This window comes from Sciurus carolinensis, chromosome 10, assembly GCF_902686445.1.
Source record: "Sciurus carolinensis chromosome 10, mSciCar1.2, whole genome shotgun sequence".
Classification (NCBI taxonomy): Eukaryota; Metazoa; Chordata; class Mammalia; order Rodentia; family Sciuridae; genus Sciurus; species Sciurus carolinensis.
Window position 1 is genome coordinate 77,870,418 of NC_062222.1, and position 24,125 is coordinate 77,894,542.

Below are 24,125 nucleotides of genomic sequence, written 5' to 3' on the forward strand. Positions count from 1 at the left end.
GAGAGAGCCTACGGAGTGGGAGAATATCTTTGCCAACCACACCTCAGATAGAGCGCTAATTTCCAGAATCTATAAAGAACTCAAAAAACTCTACACGAAGAATACAAATAATCCAATCAACAAATGGTCTAAGGAAATGAACAGACACTTCACAGAAGAAGATGAACAAGTAATCAACAGATATATGAAGAAATGTTCAACATCCCTAGTAATAAGGGAAATGCAAATCAAAACTACCCTAAGATTTCATCTCACCCCAATTAGAATGGCGATTATCAAGAATACAAGCAACAATAGGTGTTGGCGAGGATGTGGGGAAAAAGGAACACTCATACATTGCTGGTGGGGTTGCAAATTAGTGCAGCCACTCTGGAAAGCAGTGTGGAGATTCCTCAGAAAGCTTGGAATGGAAACACCATTTGACCCAGCTATCCCACTCCTTGGCCTATACCCAAAAGACTTAAAATCAGCATACTACAGAGATACAGCCACATCAATGTTCATTGCTGCTCAATTCACCATAGCTAGATTGTGGAACCAACCTAGATGCCCTTCAGTTGATGAATGGATAAAGAAACTGTGGCATATTTATACAATGGAATATTACTCTGCAATGAAGAATTATAAAATTATGGCATTTGTAGGCAAATGGACGAAATTGGAGAATATCATGCTAAGTGAGATAAGCCAATCTCAAAAAACTAAAGGACGAATGATCTCGCTGATAAGCGGATGAGGACATATAATGGGGGGTGGGAGGGGTTAGCATTAGGTTTAGGGTTAGGGATAAGGAGAGCGGTAAGAATGAAGGAAAGAAGAATTGTATAGAGGGAAAAGAGGGGTGGGAGGAGTGGGGGGGAAGGGAAAAAAAATAAACATCATTGCCCTATGTAATCATATGATTACACAAATGGTATGCCTTGACTCTATGTACAAATAGAGAAACAACATGTATCCCATTTGTATACAATTAAAAAAAATAAATAAATATTAAAAAAAAAATCTTCAACATGTCGGCTTAGGATGAGACTTCCTTAATAGGACTCCCATAGCACAAGAAATAAAAACAAGAATCAAAAACTGGGATAGATTCAAACTAAAAAGCTTTCTTTCAGCTAAGGAAACTATCAGCAATGTGAAGAGCAAGCCTACAGAGTGGGAGAAAATCTTTGCCACTCATACTTCAGATAGAGCACTAATTTCCAGAATATATAAAGAACTCAAAAAACTCTATACCAAGAATACAAATAACCCAATCAACAAATGGGCTAAGGAAATGAACAGACACTTCACAGAAGATCTACAAGCAATCAACAGGTATATGAAAAATGTTCGACATCTCTAGTAATAAGAGAAATGCAAATCAAAACTACCTTAAGATTCCATCTCACCCCAATTAGAATGGCGATTATTAAGAATACGAGCAATAATAGGTGTTGGCGAGGATGTGGGGAAAAAGGTACACTCACACATTGGTGGGGTTGCAAATTAGTACAGTCACTCTGGAAAGCAGTGTGGAGATTCCTTAGAAAACTTGGAATGGAACCACCATTTGACCCAGCTATTCCACTCCTTGGCCTATACCCAAAGGACTTAAAATCAGCATACTACAGAGATGCAGCCACATCAATGTTCATAGCTGCTCAATTCACAAATGCCAGATTGTGGAACCAGCCTAGATGCACTTCAATTGATGAATGGATAAAGAAACCGTGGTAAATGTATACAATGGAATATTACTTGGCCATAAAGAATAATAAAATTATGGCATTTGCAGGCAAATGGATGAAATTGGAGAATATCATGCTGAGATAAGCCAATCTCAAAAAGCTGAAGGACAAATGATCTCGCTGATAAGCAGATGATGACACATAATGGGGGGTGGTGGAGGGAGGGAGGAGGGACTGTAAGAGGGAAAAGAGGGGTGGGAGGAGTGGGGGAAGGAAAATAATAATAGAATGAATCAAAAACTATTACCCTATGTAAATGTATGATTACACAAATGGTATGCCTCTACTTCATGTAGAGAAACTAAATTATCCCATTTGTTTACAATAAAAATAAATTAAAAAAAAAGAAATATAAAAAAAAAGAAAAACCCCAACCATATTACAACTTTTTCCTTTTTTTTTTTTTTTTTTTTTTTTTTTGGGCGGTGCTGGAGATTGAACCCAGGGCCTTGTGCTTGCAAGGCAAGCACTCTACCACCTGAGCTATATCCCCAGCCCCCCACCATATTACAACTTTAATCAATGGGGTATGATATTCTAAATATGTTCTCCCCCACTAAAGGGATTTAGACATTCTCTAAGCATTACTAGACAATGTCACATTCAGCAAAATCATTAAAATAAAAAATAACAAGACAATTATTGATAAGGATATAGAATATCTATAAATTCATCAAGCTGTATACTTTGTTAGTTCAAATTTTTAAATTTATGTTGTATGTCAATAAAATACTTGCTTACTGGGCAACATCAACAATGTACAGCTACATAACAGTTGGGCTCTCAAGTGTGTGCTCTTAATCACTACAACATACTATTTCTAGTAATGTACCTTAGAGAAATACCTGCTCATACTCATAGAAAAATACAACAATTATATTAAGCAAAATGACATATTGGAAAAACCCTAAATGTCTGTCAACAGGAACTGATAACACATAGATCAGGGTATGGCGTTAATATCTTGAGTTCAGTACCACATACTATTGACTTCAAAGACTTAATAGATATTCAGGGAAAAGGTGGGTCAGAGTTTTGTTGAGTGTCCTATCATGGTTTCTTTCTTCTTTGTTTTTTCTTTCTTTTTTTCTTTTTCTTTTTGGCAGCGCTGGGGATTAAATCCAGACCCTCACACATGCAAGACATGTGCTCTATCCCTAAGCCACATCGCCAGTCCTCTCCTATTATTGTTTCTAAGAGCCACTTCTTTTGGTGAATCATTTCAGTATTACTCTGGGAAATATCTTCTACCCTACTAAATGCATTTTTCTTGAGATCATCTATTCTGCCTTTTCCTGACCAATGACTGGGCATGTAAACTAGGTCAAATGGGCTCTCCTCTCTTAGAATTTAAATCTTTTTGGGGTTTGTTTGGTTGGTTTTTGAGACAGGCTCTCTCATGTTATTTTGCCCAGGCTGGACTTGCGTTTGCAATTCTCCTGCTTCAGGCTCCCAAGGAGCTGAGATTACAGGCATGTCACCACACCAGGCAGATTTAAATCTGACACAAGGTCAGAAAACTGAACTGATTCACCAAAACAGTTACTCTTTGAGGAGACATTCCACTGGTTTCTGCAAGTTAGATCTCTTGTTAGATGTCACATTCCTGCACTTTCCAAGGACCAGTTGTTTGACTTACTTCTGAGACTGTGACCCACTTCATATCCTTATAATACATTCCTTCTCTGGTTAAGTCAGTCAGTTTCTGTCAATTGCAGCTAATGAACAATAACTGATTATGTTGTTTTAAATATACTCAATAAAAAAGTTCACTAACTACTTTGTGAGAGTTCACAACATTTATGTTTTGCCTTAGTTTGTGCCAGAATTTGCTTCCCCAAAGGGTCTATATTAGTACTGCCTTCCTCTGCTTCTGAGTCTTCATGGTATAAATACACTCTATTCTCTTAATGGCACATGCTGAAAACAAACCTATCATTTCTCACACAGTACAATAACTTGTTTTCTCAAGTACATCATATATGACTATTAAATACCCACTAGAATGGCTAAAAAACAATTTCAAGTGTTGACAGAGATGCAGAGAAACTGGAATACTCATGCATTGTGGGAGGGAATACAAAATGGTACAACCCCTTTGAAGTTTGGCAGTTTATATAATTTACATATTTAATAATAAATTAAAAACATAAACATAGTTATTTACTCTAATGTTATCCTAGGCAATGATACTATTTTCGTTAGCTTTCATCACTGTGGCCAAAAGACCGGACAAGAATACTTACAGCTCATGGTTTCAGAAGTTCAGTCCAAAGGCAGTAGACTCCAGAGCTCTTGGCCCCAGATGAGGCAGAACACTGTGGCAGAAGGGCATGGCAGAGGAAAGCTGCTTAGTTCATGACAGTCAGAAAGCAGAGAGAGAGCTCTGCTCACCAGGGATAAAACATAAACTCAAGTCACATCCCCAGTGACCTACTTCCTCCAGTCACACTATACCTACTTACAGTTACTGCAAGTACATCCATATCAGTGGATTAATCCACTAGATTATGAGAGCTGTAATCTAATCATTTCACCTCTGAACATTCTTGCATTGCCTCACACATGAGCTTTTGAGAAACACCTCATATCTAAACCATAATAGATACCCATTGAAATCATGGTCTTTATGTGCAGGTTATATTTTTTTGTCTTAGTTTTTGCCACTGTGACCAAAAGACCTGACAAGAACAATTTTAGAGGAAAAGTTTACTTGGGGCCCACAGTTTCAGAGAACTCGGTCCATAAATGGCCAACTCCATTGCTTTGGGCCCAAGCTGAGGCAGAATATCATGGTGGGTGGGTGTGGAGGAGGAAATTAATTCAGAATATTGCACCAAAGAAGCAGAGAAAGAGCTCTGCTCACCAAGAACAAAATACATACCCCAAAGGCATGCCCACAGGAACCCACCTTCTCCAGTTATACCCTACCTGCCTACAGTTACCACCCAGTTAATCCCTTTCAGGGTTAATATATACTGATTGGGTTAAGTCTCTCATAACCCAATGATTTCACCTCTAAACTTCCTCGCATTGTCTCACACTTGAGTTTTGGGGGGACAACTAGTATCTAAACCCTAACATTTTTCTACAATATGTTAAAAGACATACTTAACTATTCAGCTACCTATTTTGGTACTAGGGACTGAACTTCCAGTCCCTTTACTATTAATTTTAAATGTGATTCACTGCATATCTAAATTCACTTTTTATACCACCAAAGGTATAAATATTGCTCTTTGAGGAAACACTGGGTTGTTGTATTTAACATAAGATTTTTAAAAATTAATTTTTATCAAAGCAACAACCAACTCAGGAAAGAATAATACAAAGTTTTAAGTGGTATAAAATGAGGCATGAAGTGTTAGGCTTTTCATTTAACAAATAGTTTTTTTTTTCTTCTGTCAATCAAGTGACTGAGGAGCTAGAATTGTGGAAACTCTCTAGAGCCAAAATGTCTCCTTTTCTACTCTACATCTACAAACTCTTAAGTTTTAAAGTGCTAAAAGTAGGTTAAATGATATGTGATATTTGTTTTAATTATTCTAGCAGGAATGAGGGGTGGTGGGTAAATTGAAGGAACTGATAAAACTAGAACAACAGCAGAATGTTGTTAATCGTTAACCTGGGTGATATGTAAGTGGGATTCATTAATTATATTCTGTATATTTGAAAAATTCTGTAATAAAATTTTTAAAAATTTTTACATATACATTATTAGAAAGCTAATGCGACCTCTGTAACGTGCTCAAAATAGTAAAACATAAACAAAAAGTTCACTCCAAAACAAAGCTCCAAGTGGTTTATAAAAAGTACTTTTGCTATTTTATTTGTAGAGTTAAATTAAAAATCAAGAACCTACCAATAAGTACACAACTATTTAAAAGTTGTATGAAAGGCAATTATCGCCATCTACTGGGCACAACTTGCTATAAAATTTAAGATTTGGAAAAAAAAAAAAAAAAAATCACTGAAATAAATCTACCCATTCTCAAAACATCTAGTTTTTAACAAGGTATTAAATAATAGCATCGAATTTATGTTTCACTGTGTGCCTATATTAGTAATGGTACTTAATAATGTCTTATTACATCACTTCAAACAGTGTAAAATGCCCAACTGCTAAAAGATGTATTGTAAAATTTTGGTTAGAAAGTACACTGGTGCCATCATATGATGTCTTTGTCTTACATCAGACCATACAACTTGAATTGTTTGCTCACAGGATTAGAACTCAGAATTTAAACTATTTATACACAGGGATAGAATAGAAAGTTAGAAACTAGTTCTGACTCTTAAGCTCAGTGCATTATCTCTTCTTTTTTTTCTTTTTTAGCTCAGTTTTTAAAAACCTTGACTTGTATTATTTTATAATTTGGTTGATGGCATACAACAGTGATTCTTGATCCCAGTGGTTCAGAATCAGTTTCAGAACTTTTAAGTAAATTATGCTGTTCCCAAAGTCAGAGATGTTTTTATTAAATCCAGGGTTAAAAGAACTATCAGTGCATACCAGTCTCAAAGTATGGTCCCTGGACCATCAGCAGCAGAAACAGTCAGTTAGAAAATCAAATTTTCAAATTACCCCATTTGCTGAATGAAGCCCAGCAATTTGTTGTGTAAACCTTTTAGGTGATGTGGATGCAAACTAAAAGAGAATCACTAGTATTTCCTATTAAAAAAAACTTTGTCCTTACTTTTTTTAAATATGGGATTTAATTTGTTGTCCTCTAAGAAGAAAATATTTGAAATGGATTTAATTTTAATTTTATTGTCCTCTAAGAAGGAAACATTTAACATTTAAAAGATCAGCATTAAGAATATTAATGCAATTCTACTATTTTTCCTGAAGGATGCCATTATAAACATTCAACCAGGTTCTAGTTAGACCAAAAAAAAAAAAAAAAAAAAAAAAAAAAGCTCTAATGGGCATCTTTCTAAAGACATGAGACCTGTATCCATATCAGACCTTTTCACCCTGGAATGCCACTTCTGAAAATAAATTATACTCCAAAGCACGGCAAATAATGGAAGGGGGACTCTGAAACCAGTTAAATGCTTACCAAGTGGGGGAATAATTCCATAAATCAGGATACCAACAGGATGAAATGTTGCCCAATCACCAAAATAATACTTTTCTTATGAAATTTTAATTAATATAGAGAAATGATTGTAACAGCTCATGAGACTAAAAGCATACACCCTCTGTCACTCACTCCATTGAAAGAAAACAAAGGAAAGTACTGAAATATTAATGCTGGTTATCCCTGCATAGTAGTAGTATGAATTTTTTTTCACATTTACCAGTGTTTTAAATTTTTCAATAATATGAGTTATATTCTCCATTGATCAGAAGAAAATCTACAAATAAAATAACAGAGCTCTTGGGGTTGGGGTATAAACTAGGTGGCAAGAGTCCTTGACTATCATGTACAAAGCCTTGAATTTGATCCCCAGAATTGCAAATAACAACAACAACAAAAATACAGCTCCTACGTTGTGATTTAGGATCTTCAAATAATGATTAATCAAAGCTTTCAGAAGATGGTAATCTAGAGCTGGGGAGGTAGTAACTGGTAGAGTGCTTGCCTAACATGCACACAGTCCTGGGTTCAGTGCCTATTACTGCCAAAAACTAAATAAAAAAAAAAAAAAAATAGAGAGAGAAAGAAGAAGAAGAAGAAGAAGAAGAACAAGAACAAGAAGAAGAAAAGAGTTCCTTAGAATGAATACTTTCAACATTTTATTCTTTAAAAAGTAGTTATGTTTGTAATGTGGGTCGTGACTGGGTCATTCTCTGCTTTGTGAGAACCAAGCATGTTACTCTTCCCTCACTCAGATGGTTGTGGCTCCCAAGGGAAAGTTGTTAAGCTATAAATTGCTATATCTACCAAGATGTAGAATATGACAGAATCTACAAAGCAGGTTCAAAGAAATATTTTCTTAATTTTGAAATTGTATAAATTTTCAGTGTTGAAATTCACTTCTAAGTGCAATGTTCAAGAAATCATGACATCAAATGTAGAAATTATGCAGTTTTATAATTTTCTTTGTTGTTTCTTAATCCATTCAAAATAATTTCACAATTCAACACTTTTAGGCAGCTTCTTGGTTACTTTCTTTAGTTCCTACTTCTTTGGGCAGCAATGGATCAATCTTTAGTAGCAAACCCTCACTTGTTGCGCTACGAAGGAAGGCACGTACTACAAAGGGACCTGGAAACAAAGACAAGAATCAATTTTGATTTTATTCCACAGATTCCTAAGGAGCAAATACAAATACACAACAGAAAACCTTACAGGACTCATATTGTATTTTTACTTGAAAAGTGCTAAATTGTTGAGTAATATTTTAAATTCTAAGAAAGGGAAAACAGACTCATTTCTAGAGCAGAACACAGAACTAGCCGTACTATAGATTTATCCTTAAAACCACATACTCACTAATATTTCATTTCCTTCTTCCAGTAGATATCACCTAGAATTTATTTTATTGCAAAGTCAACAGTGAAGGGAGCAGGTGGTGATATTTACATTTGATGAACATACTCTAAATATTTAAAACGGTCTGCACAGATGCTACCTTTGTGTAACCAAACAGTTGGTAAAATTCTCTAAAAATTAAAGAGTTTTTCATAAGAATGTTAGGAGGTTTCATTTTAAATGGCACAAAATAAAAAAAATAAAATAACAGCACTACTTAGATTTATTGTCCACCATCCCACTCCTGCTATATGTGAGGATGCTATGCTGAAATCAAAGTTTCCATGGAATATAAGAATCTATACACATACGATGACCAAGTACTATAGCCATAGAACAAATGAAGTGTTTAACTCCCAAAGAACATTAAAAAACAAAACAAAAAAGCTTATGATTGTATTTTAACTATTAATATAGTTATGACACTAAGCCTGACAAATTTCTGTCATGGTTAACCTATTAGTGAATAGTCAATTAACTAAAATGGATCCTGGTTTGGCTTTAGCTATCCATGAATGAAGTTTGTCTGAGGAAAGATAATGAATGAAACATAATGCAATGGATATAATGCACTGATAAAGGTGCCAGGCTAGCTGGTTCTAACCCACTACATAGTTTTCACACCTTGACCAAGTCAGTGATTCTCCATGAATCACTCCATTTATAAGAAGTGACTTTCATGACATGACAAAAATGATCTTTCTTTTCTAAAATAAATAAATAAGATTAAGAAAGTCATGTACTAGTTCAGGGACAAAGTGAATGATATAGCTTCAAAATATCATTTCATAGGGCTGGGGTTGTGGGTCAGTGGTTCAGTATTTGCCACTGGGTTCCATCCTCAGCACCACATAAAAAAATAAATAAATAAAATGAAGTTATAAAAAAAAATCATTTCAGAAATGATTTTTGTTCCTATTTAGTACCATTATAAGTTTAAGGCAATCTGTTTCCTTTCAAACGTTATTTCATTTAATGGTAGAAATAATGTGGAAATGTACAAATATATTCTTTATAAATGACAAACAAGTCCCTTTCTAAAAACTATAACTCATTAATAAGGTAATTAGAAATCCTTTGAAGAATTAAATTTTATTTATTTAATCCCTAGAAATGTTGTTTGCTTTGTATGTATTTGCGTGTTAACCTAATTGTTTTCCTAATATTTTACATTTTTTAAAGTATCACAGTGCTACACCTAAGTCTACCCTCAGCATACCACTTACCCAAATTCAGAGGTCTGTGCTTACAGACTTCACTAATAACTGCTTGCAGATTGGTAGCAATCTGGTCACTTGACATATCCAACTGAAAGAAAAAGATATGCATAACATTAATAATATGAAAGTGAGAAGATGACACCATTTGAGTAACTGTATTAGCATTTATTCTGGATGGTGTTTTTCAAATATTCACCTAATGGAATTATCCTTTTTTATTTTTTATTTTTATTTTTTTTTTTGATGGTGCTGAGGATGCACCCCAGGCACATTCTATTACTGAGCTACATCCCCAGTCCTGTTTTTGAGACAGGGTTTCAATTAGTTGCTGAGGCTGGCCTCAAATTTGCAATCCTGTTGCCTCAGCCTCCCAAGTCACTGAAATTACAGGCATGCGGTGTGGTGCCTGGCTGCAATGAACTACTAAGAAACCCCACTTTGAAAGCAAAAACTTCCATACTTCTTTTGAAAAGCTATACTTCACATGTTATATTTCAAGATTTAATTATCTTATAGAATGTATTAAAACCAAGTGTTTTGAAGATTTTCCACTTGAGGTTCCTTGATTTTCAAGTAATTTCTACAAAGCATATCTTGGATACATATACCATTCCCTATACATACTTCAAGGAATTAGTGTTATTTTCTTAAAGTTATTTGCTGATTTAGCTATCAAAAATAACTAAGAAAATGTTTAGAAATTAATGCATTCATGAGTTCAAAATATAGCTACTTTATTACATGCATTCAGGAAGTAGATATCTCATAGAGACATTTTCCAGATGCTGTGCTAACATTCTAATTTTTAAAACACTCTAACCAGACAATACCAATTATCTTGCCATTTAGCAAAACTACAATAATACATAATTAATAAGTCCTATTCATAAAACTTCTAAACCCAGCTTATATCCTTGAAAAGCCCATGTTTCAACAGAATTTTATTCAGTCATAGAGAAAAATGAAATTTATGACCTTTTCAGGAAAATGGATGGAACTGGAGACCATCATGTTAAGTGAAATAAGTCAAACTCAGAAGGTCAAGGGTCATATGTTTTCTCTCATATGCTGAAGGTAGAAAGGAAAAAGGAAAACGAAGGTAGAGGTGGATCTCTTAAAAATCAAAGGAAGATCAGTAAAGAAAAGGGACCAAGGGGTGGGGGGTTGAAGAGGGAGGGGGTAAGTGCTAAGAAGTATTACTGGGCAAATTATATTATTATATTGTATACATGTATGAATATGTAATAACAAATCCCATCAATATGTACAACTATAATGCATCAATAAAAATGTGGGAAAAAGTTCATGTTCATTAATCAAATTCAATTAATGTTATTTGTCTTAAATATACCAATTAAACTCAATTATAGTACATTCAAATGTTGAAAGGATTTGGGTTGTGCCAAATGAATTAATTTCTAATATTTCATCAAAAATTTATAATAGAGGAGAGATCTAAGATGGCAGAATAGAGGAGGTTGCATTCCTGGCTGTTCCTTGCTATGAAACTAAGAAAGCAAACAGGAAGCTTCTCCACAAGTGAAGGGACACTATAAATCCACAGGATAGAAACACTACTGCCTCAGATTCATACTGTTAGATGGGTAGACACACACACAACATGAAAAAGCAAGGGAACAAATTGCCCCAAGCAAACCAAGGTACTCCAGTAACAATCTATTGATACCACAGTGGGAGAAATATCAGCAAAGGAGTTTGGCATGTGCATAGTTAAACTGATCTGCAAAGTAAAGGATGATGTAAGAGAGCAAATACAGATAGCAAAAGACCACTTCAATAAAAGATTCTGGGGAAAAAAAACAAATCCTTAAAATGAAGGAAACAATAAATCAAATTAAAAATTCAATATAAAGCATCACCAATAGACTAGACCACTTGGAAGAGAGAACCTCAGGTAATGAAAACAAAATATGTAATCTTGAAAACAGAGTTGACCACAGAGGAATGATATTAAGAAGCCATGAACAGAATTTCCAAGAATTACATGCTAACACAAAAAGACCAAATTTAAGGTTTAAATTTGGGATAGATGAAGGTACAGAAATACAAACCAAAGGAAAGCACAATCTTTTTAATTAAATAATACCAGAAAATTTCCCAAACCTAAAGAATGAAATGGAAAATCAAATACAAGAGGCTTACAGAACCCCAAATGTGAAAAATTACAATGGACCCACATCAAGGCACATTATTATGAAAATGCCTAACATACCAAATAAGGATAGAATTTTAAAGGCTGCCAGAGAAAAATGTCAGATTACATTTAGGGGGAAACCAATTCTGGGTTTCTCAACCCAGACCCTAAAGCTAGGAGGACCTGGAATAACATACACCCAATGAATGCCAACCAAGAATCCTATATCCAACAAAATTAAGCTTCAGATTTGAAGATGAAATAAAAGTTTCCCATGATAAACAAAAATTAAAAGAATTTGCAACCAGAAAGCCTGCATGTCAGAATATTCTCAACAAAATATTCCATGAAGACTAAATGAAAAAAAAAAAAAAAAAAGTGAAAACCAGTGAAGGGAGGAACTACACTAAAGGAATAGTCAATCAAGAGAGAAACTAATTCAAATTAAAAACTAGAAATAAACCAAAATGACCAGGTAAACAAATCACATCTCAATAATAACCTTGAACATTAATGTCCTAAAATTCATCAATCAAAAGATACAGACTGGCAGAATGGATCAAGAAACAAGACCCTACAATATGCTGTCTCCCAGAGACTCACCTCATAGGCAAAGACATACACAGACTGAAGGTGAAAGGATGGGAAAAAAACATATTACTCACATGGATCACGTAATCAAGCAGGGGTTTCTATCCTCTAAAATAGACCAAGTTATGTAAGCTATATAATTGTAGTTATACAATTGTAATATTATCTTAAAACATTTCTAGCTTCTGTAGGGTTGTTTTGATAGCTCCCTTTCCACTGATAATTTTTCTTACTTTTTTCTTTATTAGGCTTGTTAGATTTTTATCAACTTTTAGCCGTATTATTTCTTTTCTATTTCACATATTTCTGCTCCTACTTTTATTTTTTCCTTCCTACTACTCAATTTAAAAACAGTGTGTTAATCTAGCTTCTTTCTGATACAAATACCTTAAGTTATAAGTGTTCATCTGAGTACTATTTCATCCCAGAGATTCTGATATTTTAAGCTTTTATTATCACTTAGTTCAAAGCACTTTTTATTTACTTTTCTTGTGCTTTCTTCTTTGCTCTGTGAGATATTTATAAGTGTGCTGTTTAATTCTGACATAGTTGAGACTTGGGGTTGGGGTTCTATATATCTTAAGGTGACTGATTTCTAACATAATAAATCATACATAAAAGTCTGCATTTCAAATTTTCAAAATTTCTCAAAACTTATTTTATGACAGAATATAATCTATCCCTATAATTTTCTACTTGTTATTTTTGTGTATAGTTCTCTATAAATAATAAATAGGTCAAGGTGGCTGATAATGTTGTTAAGTCTTCTATATCATTACTCCTTCCAGCAAAGTGAGGGGGCTTAAGATCTCCAAATATGATTGTGGATTTGTCTTTCTAGTTTTATTAGTTTTTACTTCATGTATTTTTAAGTTTTGTTATTAGGTACATACACATTTAGGACTGTTATACTTTCTTGAAGAAGATACCCTATTATGGTTATAAAATATTCTCATTTATCTCTGAAAATATTTTTTCTTGAAATTTATTTTATATTACTAGCTCTACTTCAGATTTCCTATTCTTATTTTCCCCCTTTTCTTGCTTTTAACCTATTGGGGTACTGATATTTAAAGTGTGACATATGTATAGAGCAAAAGAATAGTTACTGTTTGCTTTTTATACATATTAAATGTTTATACCTTTTAATTATAATATCTAGATCATTTATATTTAAATTAATTATTGTAAATAAAAAAAGAACACCTGACATGAAGGTCAGTGGAAAATTGGGTAAATGATAGGTTTGATGATGTAATATTTTAGAAAGCAGGTTGAACAGTCCTGCTGTCAGGCTCAGAGAGAAGATTGTTGGAATGCTTTTGCTGCAATTGTTCATTCTCTCATTTATCATATGGTACACAGCAACAGATTTTATTTTATTGTTTAACAGTTTTTATTTGGCAAATAAGAAATAATATGTGTGTGTGTGTGTGTGTGTGTGTGTGTGTGTGTGTAGACACAGGCAATCTCTTAGGTATTCCATTATGGTTTTAATATGAAATTCTCTAACAACAAATAGTGCTGGGTATTTTTTCATATGCTTAATTGCCATTTGATTATCCTCTTCAGTGTAATACCTGTTTATGTGTTTTGTTAATTTTTAAATGCATTATTTGCTGATTTTTGAGTTTTCCAGTCTTTGTATATTTTGCAAATAAGTATGTGTGTTGCAAAGTTAAAAGAACAAAAAGTGAAAAAAGTTTTTAATTTACAATAGCATAACTAAAAGAAATCATACAGTAAAAGAGTTCAAGTTTAAACAATATTTCTATTTTCCCATGATTCTGAAACCATTATGAGAAATGTGCCATGTACACATAAGGAGAATCCCTCCTGGAAAAATTTATTCTCAACAATCATTCAACACCCTCTTAGCATATGCAGTACCAAACCCTAAATGAAAGTTTAGACATTACTGGAGGAATTCTCACTTCATCTCAATCCACAAGTGGGAGTTCTGAGAGGAAAAAAAATCAAATCATTGGTTAGTTTATCCTATAAACTAGACCTTGAAGACTTTAAATACAATGAAGGAAGTAATTCACTAACAGAGAAGGCATCTTACACTCTGTATACATGGAAGAAAAGAAAAGACTAAAGGCACCAGCAGGAGTCCTCACCTCCTTTTGGTGTTCTCTTGATTCTCCACTTTACCTCAAATTGTCTTTCTTCCTGTTACCAACTAAAGAGACCATCACAGCTTAGAAAGTTCCTTTACTTTTTGTTAGAGACCTATAGCAGCTAACTTAAATTTGGAAATAGACAGAAAAAGCAATTATATCCAACATATCTTTTTTTTAATAGTTATGGTCTATATTGTGATATTATATATACTAAAGTTCTCAAATTTTTATAACCATATCTTTTGCAGTCTTACATTGCCATTCCTACAGAAAGCTAAAATAACGTATGCTATAGAAATACAAAACTATTAATTCCCCTGCAACTTTCATTAAGATTCCTTCAGTGACTTTAAGGGGTTTTTTGGGAGGTCTGGGGATTGAACCCAGGGTCCCCATAAGCTTTGACCCTGAGCTATACCACAGACCCTTAAGTTTTTTAAAATACTTTTCTCCAAATATTAATACCTCTGTTCTTTAGTACTGTGCCCTCTACTGAATTTTAAAATATATTTATAAACGTAACACTTCATTTTACTTTTTGTTTTAAATATTGTGCAAAATTACGGAAAAGTTACATATTTTTATGGGTATTACTATGATTATGTAATTGGCTACTGATGGAAATCAATACTGATAACTTACATACAAAAATAATATATATTCCACCATCAGTTCCATCAAAATTTACATAGGAAATTTATTTGAGCTGACCATACCTTAGGAAAACAACATCTGCAAAATTCTCTATCTGTATTTCAATTACTCTGCATTTCCAATAGTGCTTCCCTATGTAATACATAACATTTTGTGGTCTTAAGAAAGGTGGGAAACCATTTTTTAAGAATATTTATATGTTAGATTCTCAACAACAAGAGTATATGACCTGATAGGAAAAAATGGGACGGGGGATCAAATTGACCTTCAGGGGATAGTGAACTCTGTTAAGCAACAGATTTGAGTATATAATAGCTGCAATACTATTTATGTTTAGCTCAAGTGATTGTCCACTGCAGGGCATAATCATTATTTCTCATTCTGTTGACAGATTTTTCAAGAAAAGACTGTTTTTAGTGAATCCTACATTCTGCTTAATATTCCTTGGATTTTTTTTTTACCAAAGGATACAAGTGGACTCTGCCTCTATGTCTTTGTTTTTAAACACAGATTCTTCCCTTTCCATGTAATTCTTTTTTTTTTTTTTTTTTTTTTCAGTGCTGGGGATCGAACCCAGGGCCTTGTGCTTGCAAGGCAAGCATTCTACCAACTGAGCTATCTCCCCAGCCCTCCATGTAATTCTTAACCTTTACTTTCAATAAATTTTTTACTGTTACAACTAAAAATTGGTCATTCTTTGTCCCTCTGAGAAGCATATGTTATATTTCATCTCAGGGTAAAATTTAGTCATGAACATATACAAGGCAGTCATTTTTAAACTCTTTTAGGCCATCAAACCTTGCTCCAGAAGAATGCACATAAGAAATTTAGCCTGTGCTTTCAGTCTTCATGAATTCTCTGATTTAAAAGGGATCCTTGGGCCAGACTTTGAGAACCACCAATACAGAGGTAAGTTTATTCAACTGTTTTGGAAGGTTCTTAAATAAATTTCTTTATTGTTGGGACTCAAACATGCACAATATGTGTCCTAGCAGGACAACATCTCTGATCACCTCTTCAGACCTGTATCAGTTTTGGAGGAGATAAGGGTCCAGATGCTCTTCAGCAGATAGGCAGTTACTCAGATGGGGGTAGGCCTAGGATTCCTTATGCTTTAGGGACCCGTGGTGGCTCTGCTTCTTGTGTGGCTCCGGAAAGGCCAGGATTGCAAGGTTGGAGTGCACAGCAGGGCACTTAAGGATTTCACCTTAACCAGGGTCGTCCGCCATTTTGAGCGAAGGAAGGTGGGCTCCAGGACCCAAGCGTCTTCCTGCTTCAGCCTCGACCTCCCCTGGACACGGACACAGCTGGAAGTCGGTTCCAGAGCCGCGGCAGTACGGTTTCCGGCAGTGCGGTTTCCACCAGCGCGGAGGTGGCAGTGGCCATGGTGGCCTCCACGCTTTCCACTCTCTGCTGCCCCGCATGGGCCCTGACACAGGCGAACCTAAGCCACCAATCCTGCCGCCACTGCAACAGCAGCGGCAGCAGCAGCCCACATACGGGTACCAGCCGTGCAGAACTCATTCTCAAATTCAGACTTTTCAATAAACATTTATACATTTATACCCAAAGAGAGAATGCTTTCTGTGTATAGGAGAGATGTAGATTTATGTTCACTGGAGTAATGTTTATAGTAATGAGATGTTAGAAACCACCTAAATGCCCAAAAGGAAGAAAGTTGAATAAATTATGATACATCCATATGGCCCACTATAAAACAACTACTCAAATACTTTGCAAGAATTCTAATAACATGAGAAAATGTTTAAAATACAGTGTTAAAGGGAAAAGAATGCAAAACAATATATAATGGCAATTACATACACAAAAATGGTATGCAGAGTGAAAGAGCAGCAATGAAAAGTACTGCAACATCACCATGATTTCAGGAATTTTGAACTTTTATATTTATTACACAGAATTTTCCAAATAGTTTATTATGTGCATTTATCACCTCAATTAAAATGTTACTTTTAGTTTAGCATTCAAATTTACAAAACCAGGGCTGACAGTGTAGCTCAATGGTAGAACACTTGTCTAGTATGTACAAAGCCTTAAATTCAATCCTCGGCACTGATGAGAAATTTTTAAAGGAAAGGTACAAAATCAAGCCTTTCAAGATGCTATAAACTACAAGGCATGCTTTATTTCTTCATAAAGAAACAAAGCAATAGAGCTTACTCTCACTGTTGGTATGGGAGGATGGACTCAAACCCCTACCTGACCAACACTACAACTCATAACAAGCTAATTATGTTATTACATGTTATCATATATATGTATATATATTTGGTATCAGGGATTGAACCCAGGGCACTTAATCACTGAGTCACATCCCAACCCTTTTTATTTTTACTTTTGTTATTTTGAGACAGAGTCTTGCTAAGTTTACTTAGGGCCTTCACTAAATTGCTGAGGCTGCCTTTGAACTTAACAATTCTCCTGCCTCACCCTCCTGAGTCACTGGGATTATAGGCATGTGCCACTGGGTCTTGAGATCTAACATTAAATTGTTTATTTGAGGTCTTCCTCCCTTTTTTTAAATGTAGATATTTAATGCTATAAACTCTTATCTTAGAACCATCTTCATGGTGTCCCAGATATCCGAGTACATTGTATCCTTATTCTTGTTTAATTCTAGGTATTTTAGAAATTTTTATCTCATTTACTCTGATTCATTGTTCATTTAAAAGAATGCTGCTCAATTTCAGTGTTTATGTGATTTTTATTTTTTTTTCTCCTGTTGATTTCTAATTTCATTCCATTATGAAGTGATAAAAGGTACAGGATTAATTTTTTGTTTGCTAAGACTTGTTTTATGACCTGACATACAGTTTATTTTGGACTCCTGGAATATCTTTTTCCATATTTTACTTTCAGTCTGTGGATGTCTTTGTCTATAAGATGAGTCTCTTGCAAACTGCATAGAGTTGGGTCTCTTTTTTTAATCCACTCTGTCAGTTTGTCTTTTAATTGGAGAATGGAGCCCATTTGCATTCAACATTATTATAGAGCAATGTTTATTATTTCCTGCCATTTTGGTATGTTTCATATGTTTAATTCAGTCTTAGCTTTCATTTATTTAACTACTCTTTTAGAGAGATTCATCCAATTGAGAGCTTTGGGCTTGTATTTGAGTTTTTCAATGTGTAATATATCATTAAGTATTTTCTGTAGTGCTGGCTTAGTGATCAAGAATTCTTTTAATTTGTCCTTATTGTTGAAAGTTTTTGTATCATCTTTAATTCTGAATGATAACTTTGTTGGAAATAGCAATCTTGGTTGGCAAATGTTTTCTTTCAGAGCTGGGATTATCTCATTCCAATCCCTTCTGGATTTTAAGAGGCTGAGATGAGAAATCAGAAGTAAGTCTAATTAGTTTACCTCTAAATGTGACCTGATGTTTTTCTCTTGCAGCTTTTAATAGTCTATCCTTATTCTGTTAGGTATTTTGATAATAATGTGTCTTGGAGAGGTTCTTTTTTGATCTTGTTTATTTGGGTGTTCTATACGTGTCCTATATGTGGATGTCCATCTGATTCCTAATGCTTGTGAATTTTTCTGCTATTATTTCACTGAAAAGGTTCTTAATGTGATTGTGTGTATCTATCTCCATGTCTTCTTCTACCTCAATGACTCTAAGTTTCATCTCACAATGTTGTTGTAGAGTTCTTATATATTCCCATCATGGTCCTTTTTTTTTTTTTTCTTTACTGCATACTGAGTGTTCAAGTTCACATGCCCTGTCTCCTAAGACTGAAGTTCTGTTTTCTATGTAATCTACTGTTAGTGATGCTTTCAAGTGAATTTTTTATTTGATTTACTGTGTCTTTCACTTCCAAGAGTTCCGAATGGTTTCTTTTCTAGAATCTTTATCTCTTTTTTGAAATACATCTCTCATCTTTTAATTTACTCTCTTCTTTCTTAGGTCTTCTTTTAACTCATTCATCATTTTAATAATTTTTTGAGGCTATTGTGAATGGGGTAGTTTCCTAACTTCTCTTTCTGAAGATTCATCACTTATGTATAAAAATGCATTATATTTATGAGCATTGATCTTGTTACCTGCTACTTTACTGAATTCACGTATGAATTCTAAAAGTTTTCTGGTGGAATTTCCCGGTTCCTCTAAATATATAATCATGTCATCAGCAAACAGGGATAGTTTGAGTTCTTCTTTTCCTATTCGTATCCCTTTAATTTCTTTTGTCTGTCTAATTGCTCTGGCTCGAGTTTCAACGACAATGTTGAATAGAAGTGGTGAAAGACACTTGGGAATCAATCTAACAAAAGAGGTGAAAGACCTCTACAATGAGAACTACAGAACACTAAAAGAAATTAAAGAAAACCTTAGAAGATGGAAAGACCTTCCATGTTCTTGGATAGGCAGAACTAATATTGTCAAAATGGCCATACTACCAAAAGTGCTATACAAATTCAATGCAATTCCAAGTAAAATCCCAATGATGTACTCATAGAAATAGAGTGAGCAATTTGAAATTCATTTGGAAGAATAAGAGACCCAGAATAGCTGAAGCAATCCTTGGCAGGAAGAGTGAAGCAGGGGGTATTGCAATACTAGAACTTCAACTATACTACAAAGCAATAGTAACAAAAACGGCATGGTATTGGTACAAGAATAGACAGGGAGATCAATGGTACAGAATAGAGGACATGGACACAAACCCAAATAAATACAATTTTCTCAGACTAGACAAAGGGGCCAAAAATATGCAATGGAGAAAAGACAGTCTCTTCAACAAATGGTGTTGGGAAAACTGGAAATTCATATGCAGCAGAATGAAACTAAACCCCTCTCACCCAGCACAAAACCCAACTCACAATGGATCAAGGACCATGGAATCAGACCAGAGACCCTGCATCTTATAGAAGAAAAAGTAGGTCCAAATCTTCAACATGTTGGCTTAGGATCAGACTTCCTTAATAGGACTCCCATAGCACAAGAAATAAAAGCAAGAATCAACAACTGGGATAGATTCAAACTAAAAAGTTTTCTCTCAGTTAAGGAAACTATCAGTAATGTGAAGAGAGAGCCTACAGAGTGGGAGAAGATCCTTGCCACTCATACTTCAGATAGAGCACTAATTTCCAGAATATATAAAGAGCTCGAAAAACTCTACACCAAGAATACAAATAATCCAACCAATGAATGGGCTAAGGATATGAACAGACACTTCACAGAAGATCTACATGCAATCAACAGATATATGAAAAAATGTTCGACATCTCTAGTAATAAGAGAAATGCAAATCAAAACTACTCTAAGATTCCATCTCACCCCAATTAGAATGGCGATTATCAAGCATACAAGCAACAATAGGTGTTGGGAGGATGTGGTGAAAAAGGTACACTCATGGGCTGGGGAGATAGCTCAGTCAGTAGATGCTGGGAGCTGTGCCATGTGTGCTGCAGTAGGATGGCGCCTGGCAGCCAGCCAGAAGTTTTTTTGATCACATTGGCGGTACACGTGCACAGGTGTTCCCGAGTGCTCCTGCTCATGCCTGCTCGTGATTTAGCAGCTGGCTCCTCGCCTGATCTCAACTGGCGTGGCCCCGCCCTCCGCCTCCTGGAGGGAATATAAGCAGGCAGTAGGTAGAAGGCAAAGAGCAGCAGCTAACAGAAAGAAGCAGAGAGAAGCCATTAGCAGAAAGGAAGAAGAAGCAGCAGCAAGCAGATAGAAGCAGCAGGTCCCGGCGGAAGGCAGATCGCAGAGCAGAGAATTGAGAACACACCTCTAGGTCACAGATAGGCAGATTGCAGTACGCGGGACGCATCACTAAGAAGCACCTTAGACGGACGCACCCTTGGTTCACAGGATGCAGGACACACCTTTAAGAAGCAGCAGAACTAAGAAGATATACATCTCTGAAAATGTAGTCTCTCTCTCTTAAGCAAAGTCTCTCTCTCTTATGCAAAGCCTCTCTCTCTCTCTCTCTCTCCTCTCAAAGCAAGTAAGCCTCATTTCCTCTATCCTCTATAAACAAGCAAGCAAGGAAGGAAGCAGCTCAGAAATAGAAGTAGCTCAGTTTCCAGTCCACCACTGATAAATACCCGCGCAACTGTTGCTGCGGGCGGTAATAAATATCCACAGGTGGCGACAGGTAGAGTGCTTGCCTTGCAAAGACAGGCCCTGGGTTCGATCCCCAGCACCAAAGAACTCAAAAAACTCTACACGAAGAATACAAATAATCCAATCAACAAATGGGCTAAGGAAATGAACAGACACTTCACAGAAGAAGATGTACAAGTAATCACCAGATATATGAAAAAATGTTCAACATCCCTAGTAATAAGGGAAATGCAAATCAAAACCACCCTAAGATTTCATCTCACCCCAATTAGAATGGCGATTATCAAGAATACAAGCAACAATAGGTGTTGGCGAGGATGTGGTGAAAAAGGAACACTCATACATTGCTGGTGGGGTTGCAAATTAGTGCAACCACTCTGGAAAGCAGTGTGGAGATTCCTCAGAAAGCTTGGAATGGAAACACCATTTGACCCAGCTATCCCACTCCTTGGCCTATACCCAAAGGACTTAAAATCAGCATACTACAGAGATACAGCCACATCAATGTTCATTGCTGCTCAATTCACCATAGCCAGATTGTGGAACCAACCTAGATGCCCTTCAGTTGATGAATGGATAAAGAAACTGTGGCATATTTATACAATGGAATATTACTCCGCAATGAAGAATGATAAAATTATGGCATTTATAGGCAAATGGTCGAAATTGGAGAATATCATGCTAAGTGAGATAAGCCAATCTCAAAAAACTAAAGGACAAATGATCTCGCTGATAAGCGGATGAGGACATATAATGGGGGGTGGGAGGGGCTAGCATTAGGTTTAGGGTTAGGTTTAGAGTTAGGCTAAGGAGAGCAGTAAGAATGAAGGAAAGAAGGACTGTGTAGAGGGAAAAGAGGGGTGGGAGGGGTGGGAGGGGTGGGGGGGGAGGGGAAAAATATAATAAACATCATTACCCTATGTAAACGTAAAAAAAATAAATAAATAAAAAAAAAAAAAAAAAAAAAAAAGAGGCTTGATTTAATTTCCTTTTTTCATTGTATTCTAGCAACAGCTCCGAGTCTTTCAATGTCTAAAAGGTAATAAGTTTCCTGTATAGTTACACACTCGGGTGACTTTTCCAAATTAGGGAAGACCCAATATCCGGGGTTTAAAAACTTTCTGTGTAAAATAACTATTCTGCAACATATCTAAGAAAAGTAGTGATGCCCAAGTAAGATGCTAAGTATGGCGCCCAAGCATGCAAATATTATGAAATAAAGTAAGTGGCAAAAAAGGAAAATAGATGTTGAGTCTAAAATGGAGACATGTTCATTTTAAATTTCTTTATTCTGGAAACAAACTGTATGGAAACCTTTTTCTCAGAAATACACTGCTATGTGTGATTGAGAAAAACTTATACACCAAAACACAGGTTTATAAACTGACTTATTTTAAGGAGATAAAATAGTAGTTTCCTTGTGTTCATGGAAATTGTTTCAAGACCTCCCAAAGGATGCCTACAACCATGGATATTACTGGATACTAAATGTACTATTTTTGCCTATACATACTATATCTATGATACAGTATAATTTGTAAATTAGGCACAGTAAGAGATTAACAACTACTAATAAAACAATTATAATAATAAACTCTAAAAAAAAAAAAAAAAAAAAAAAAAAAAAAGGTACACTCATACATTGCTGGTGGGGTTGCAAATTAGTGCAGCCACTCTGGAAAGCAGTATGGAGATTCCTCAGAAAGCTTAGAATGGAACCACCATTTGACCCAGCTATCCCACTCCTTGGCCTATACCCAAAGGACTTAAAATCAGCATACTACAGAGATACAGCCACATCAATGTTCATTGCTGCTCAATTTACAATAGCCAAATTGTGGAATCAACCTAGATGTCCTTCAATTGATGAATGGATAAAGAAACTGTGGTATATATATATACAATGGAATATTACTTGGCCATAAAGAATGATAAAATTATGGCATTTGCAGGCAAATGGTCGAAATTGGAGAATATCATGCTAAGTGAGATAAGCCAATCTCAAAAAACCAAAGGACGAATGATCTTGCTGATAAGCGGATGATAACACATAATGGGAGATGGGAGGGGAGTAAGAATGGAGGCAGTAAGGACTGTATAGAGGGAAAAGAGGGGTGGGAAGGGTGGGGGGGAAGGGAAAAAATAAAAATGAAAAAACACAAAGATCTTCAATAAAATGTTATTTTAAAAAATAATAATAATAATTTTTTGTAGTCTTTCTCTGGAATTTTATCCCCTTCTGTGACTGTGGGTTCTTTTGTTGGGGGAGGTTATAAATGTTCCTTTGTGGGGGAGACTTGTTTGCCTGTTTCCTCCTCTTTTCAGAGGACTTTTTCACATGCTGGGATAGATTCCTCTTACTCTTTTATAAGTTGTCCTTTGTTAAGTAGTTGTCTCTTTTGTAATAAGTCCTGTGTTGTTGGTTATCTCTTAGCCTCAATATATACACTCAGCATAATCCAAGTGTTAATGTCAACCGCCAATGCTTCTGAGTTTACTGCTGCAGAAATGTTGATTTAATTCACTCTTGAAGAGCTGCTGCAACACTGTGGATTCCTCTGAACACTGTCTTGGATCCTCGTTTTTTGGCACAGGGACAGATATTCAAGGGTGGGACCAAGGTCCCACTCTAGTCATTCCTATTTGGGGTCTGGTCATTGGTTTGGGGTTTTTGCCTCCCCTATTACATGTGTTAAAGTATTATTGAAGTTGAGCAGGGTTAGTGTGTCTGTGAAGCAAGGTGCACTGTCACTTGGCTGATTTATGTATAAATAGCTCAGCAGCACAGTCTCTACCCTGTGAACTTGTAATGTTCCAATCACTTCCCAGACCCTCTCAGCAAAGGGGGAAATAAGCAACAGCAACAACAGTAGTAATAAATACATAAGAGAAAAAAAGCTCATTAAAATAAACACCTGGTACCCATTATGATATTTTTAACACTAATTACCACAAAAAGAGGAATGGTGGGGTCATTAATTAACAACAGCAACAATAATAAATAGCCAAGAACTAGATCAGCATTAAAGTAAACAGCAACTATGGTGTCAACTATGCCATCCCAGTACCAGTAATG

The 24,125-nt window shown here is 35.4% G+C and overlaps 1 protein-coding gene across 1 annotated transcript in view; it reads right to left on the reverse strand.

The window, feature by feature from the left end:
* Window positions 1-7,752: 7,752 nt before the first annotated feature.
* Window positions 7,753-24,125, reverse strand: part of Mrpl1 (mitochondrial ribosomal protein L1) — a 75,256-nt gene continuing 58,883 nt past the window's right edge. Inside the window, exons 8-9 of the mRNA XM_047565677.1 lie at window positions 9,439-9,520; window positions 7,753-7,945 (exon numbers count right to left, since the gene is read on the reverse strand). Of these exons, the coding sequence (XP_047421633.1) occupies window positions 7,827-7,945; window positions 9,439-9,520 (201 nt within the window). The 3' untranslated portion in view covers window positions 7,753-7,826. The remainder of the gene's footprint in view (window positions 7,946-9,438; window positions 9,521-24,125) is intronic.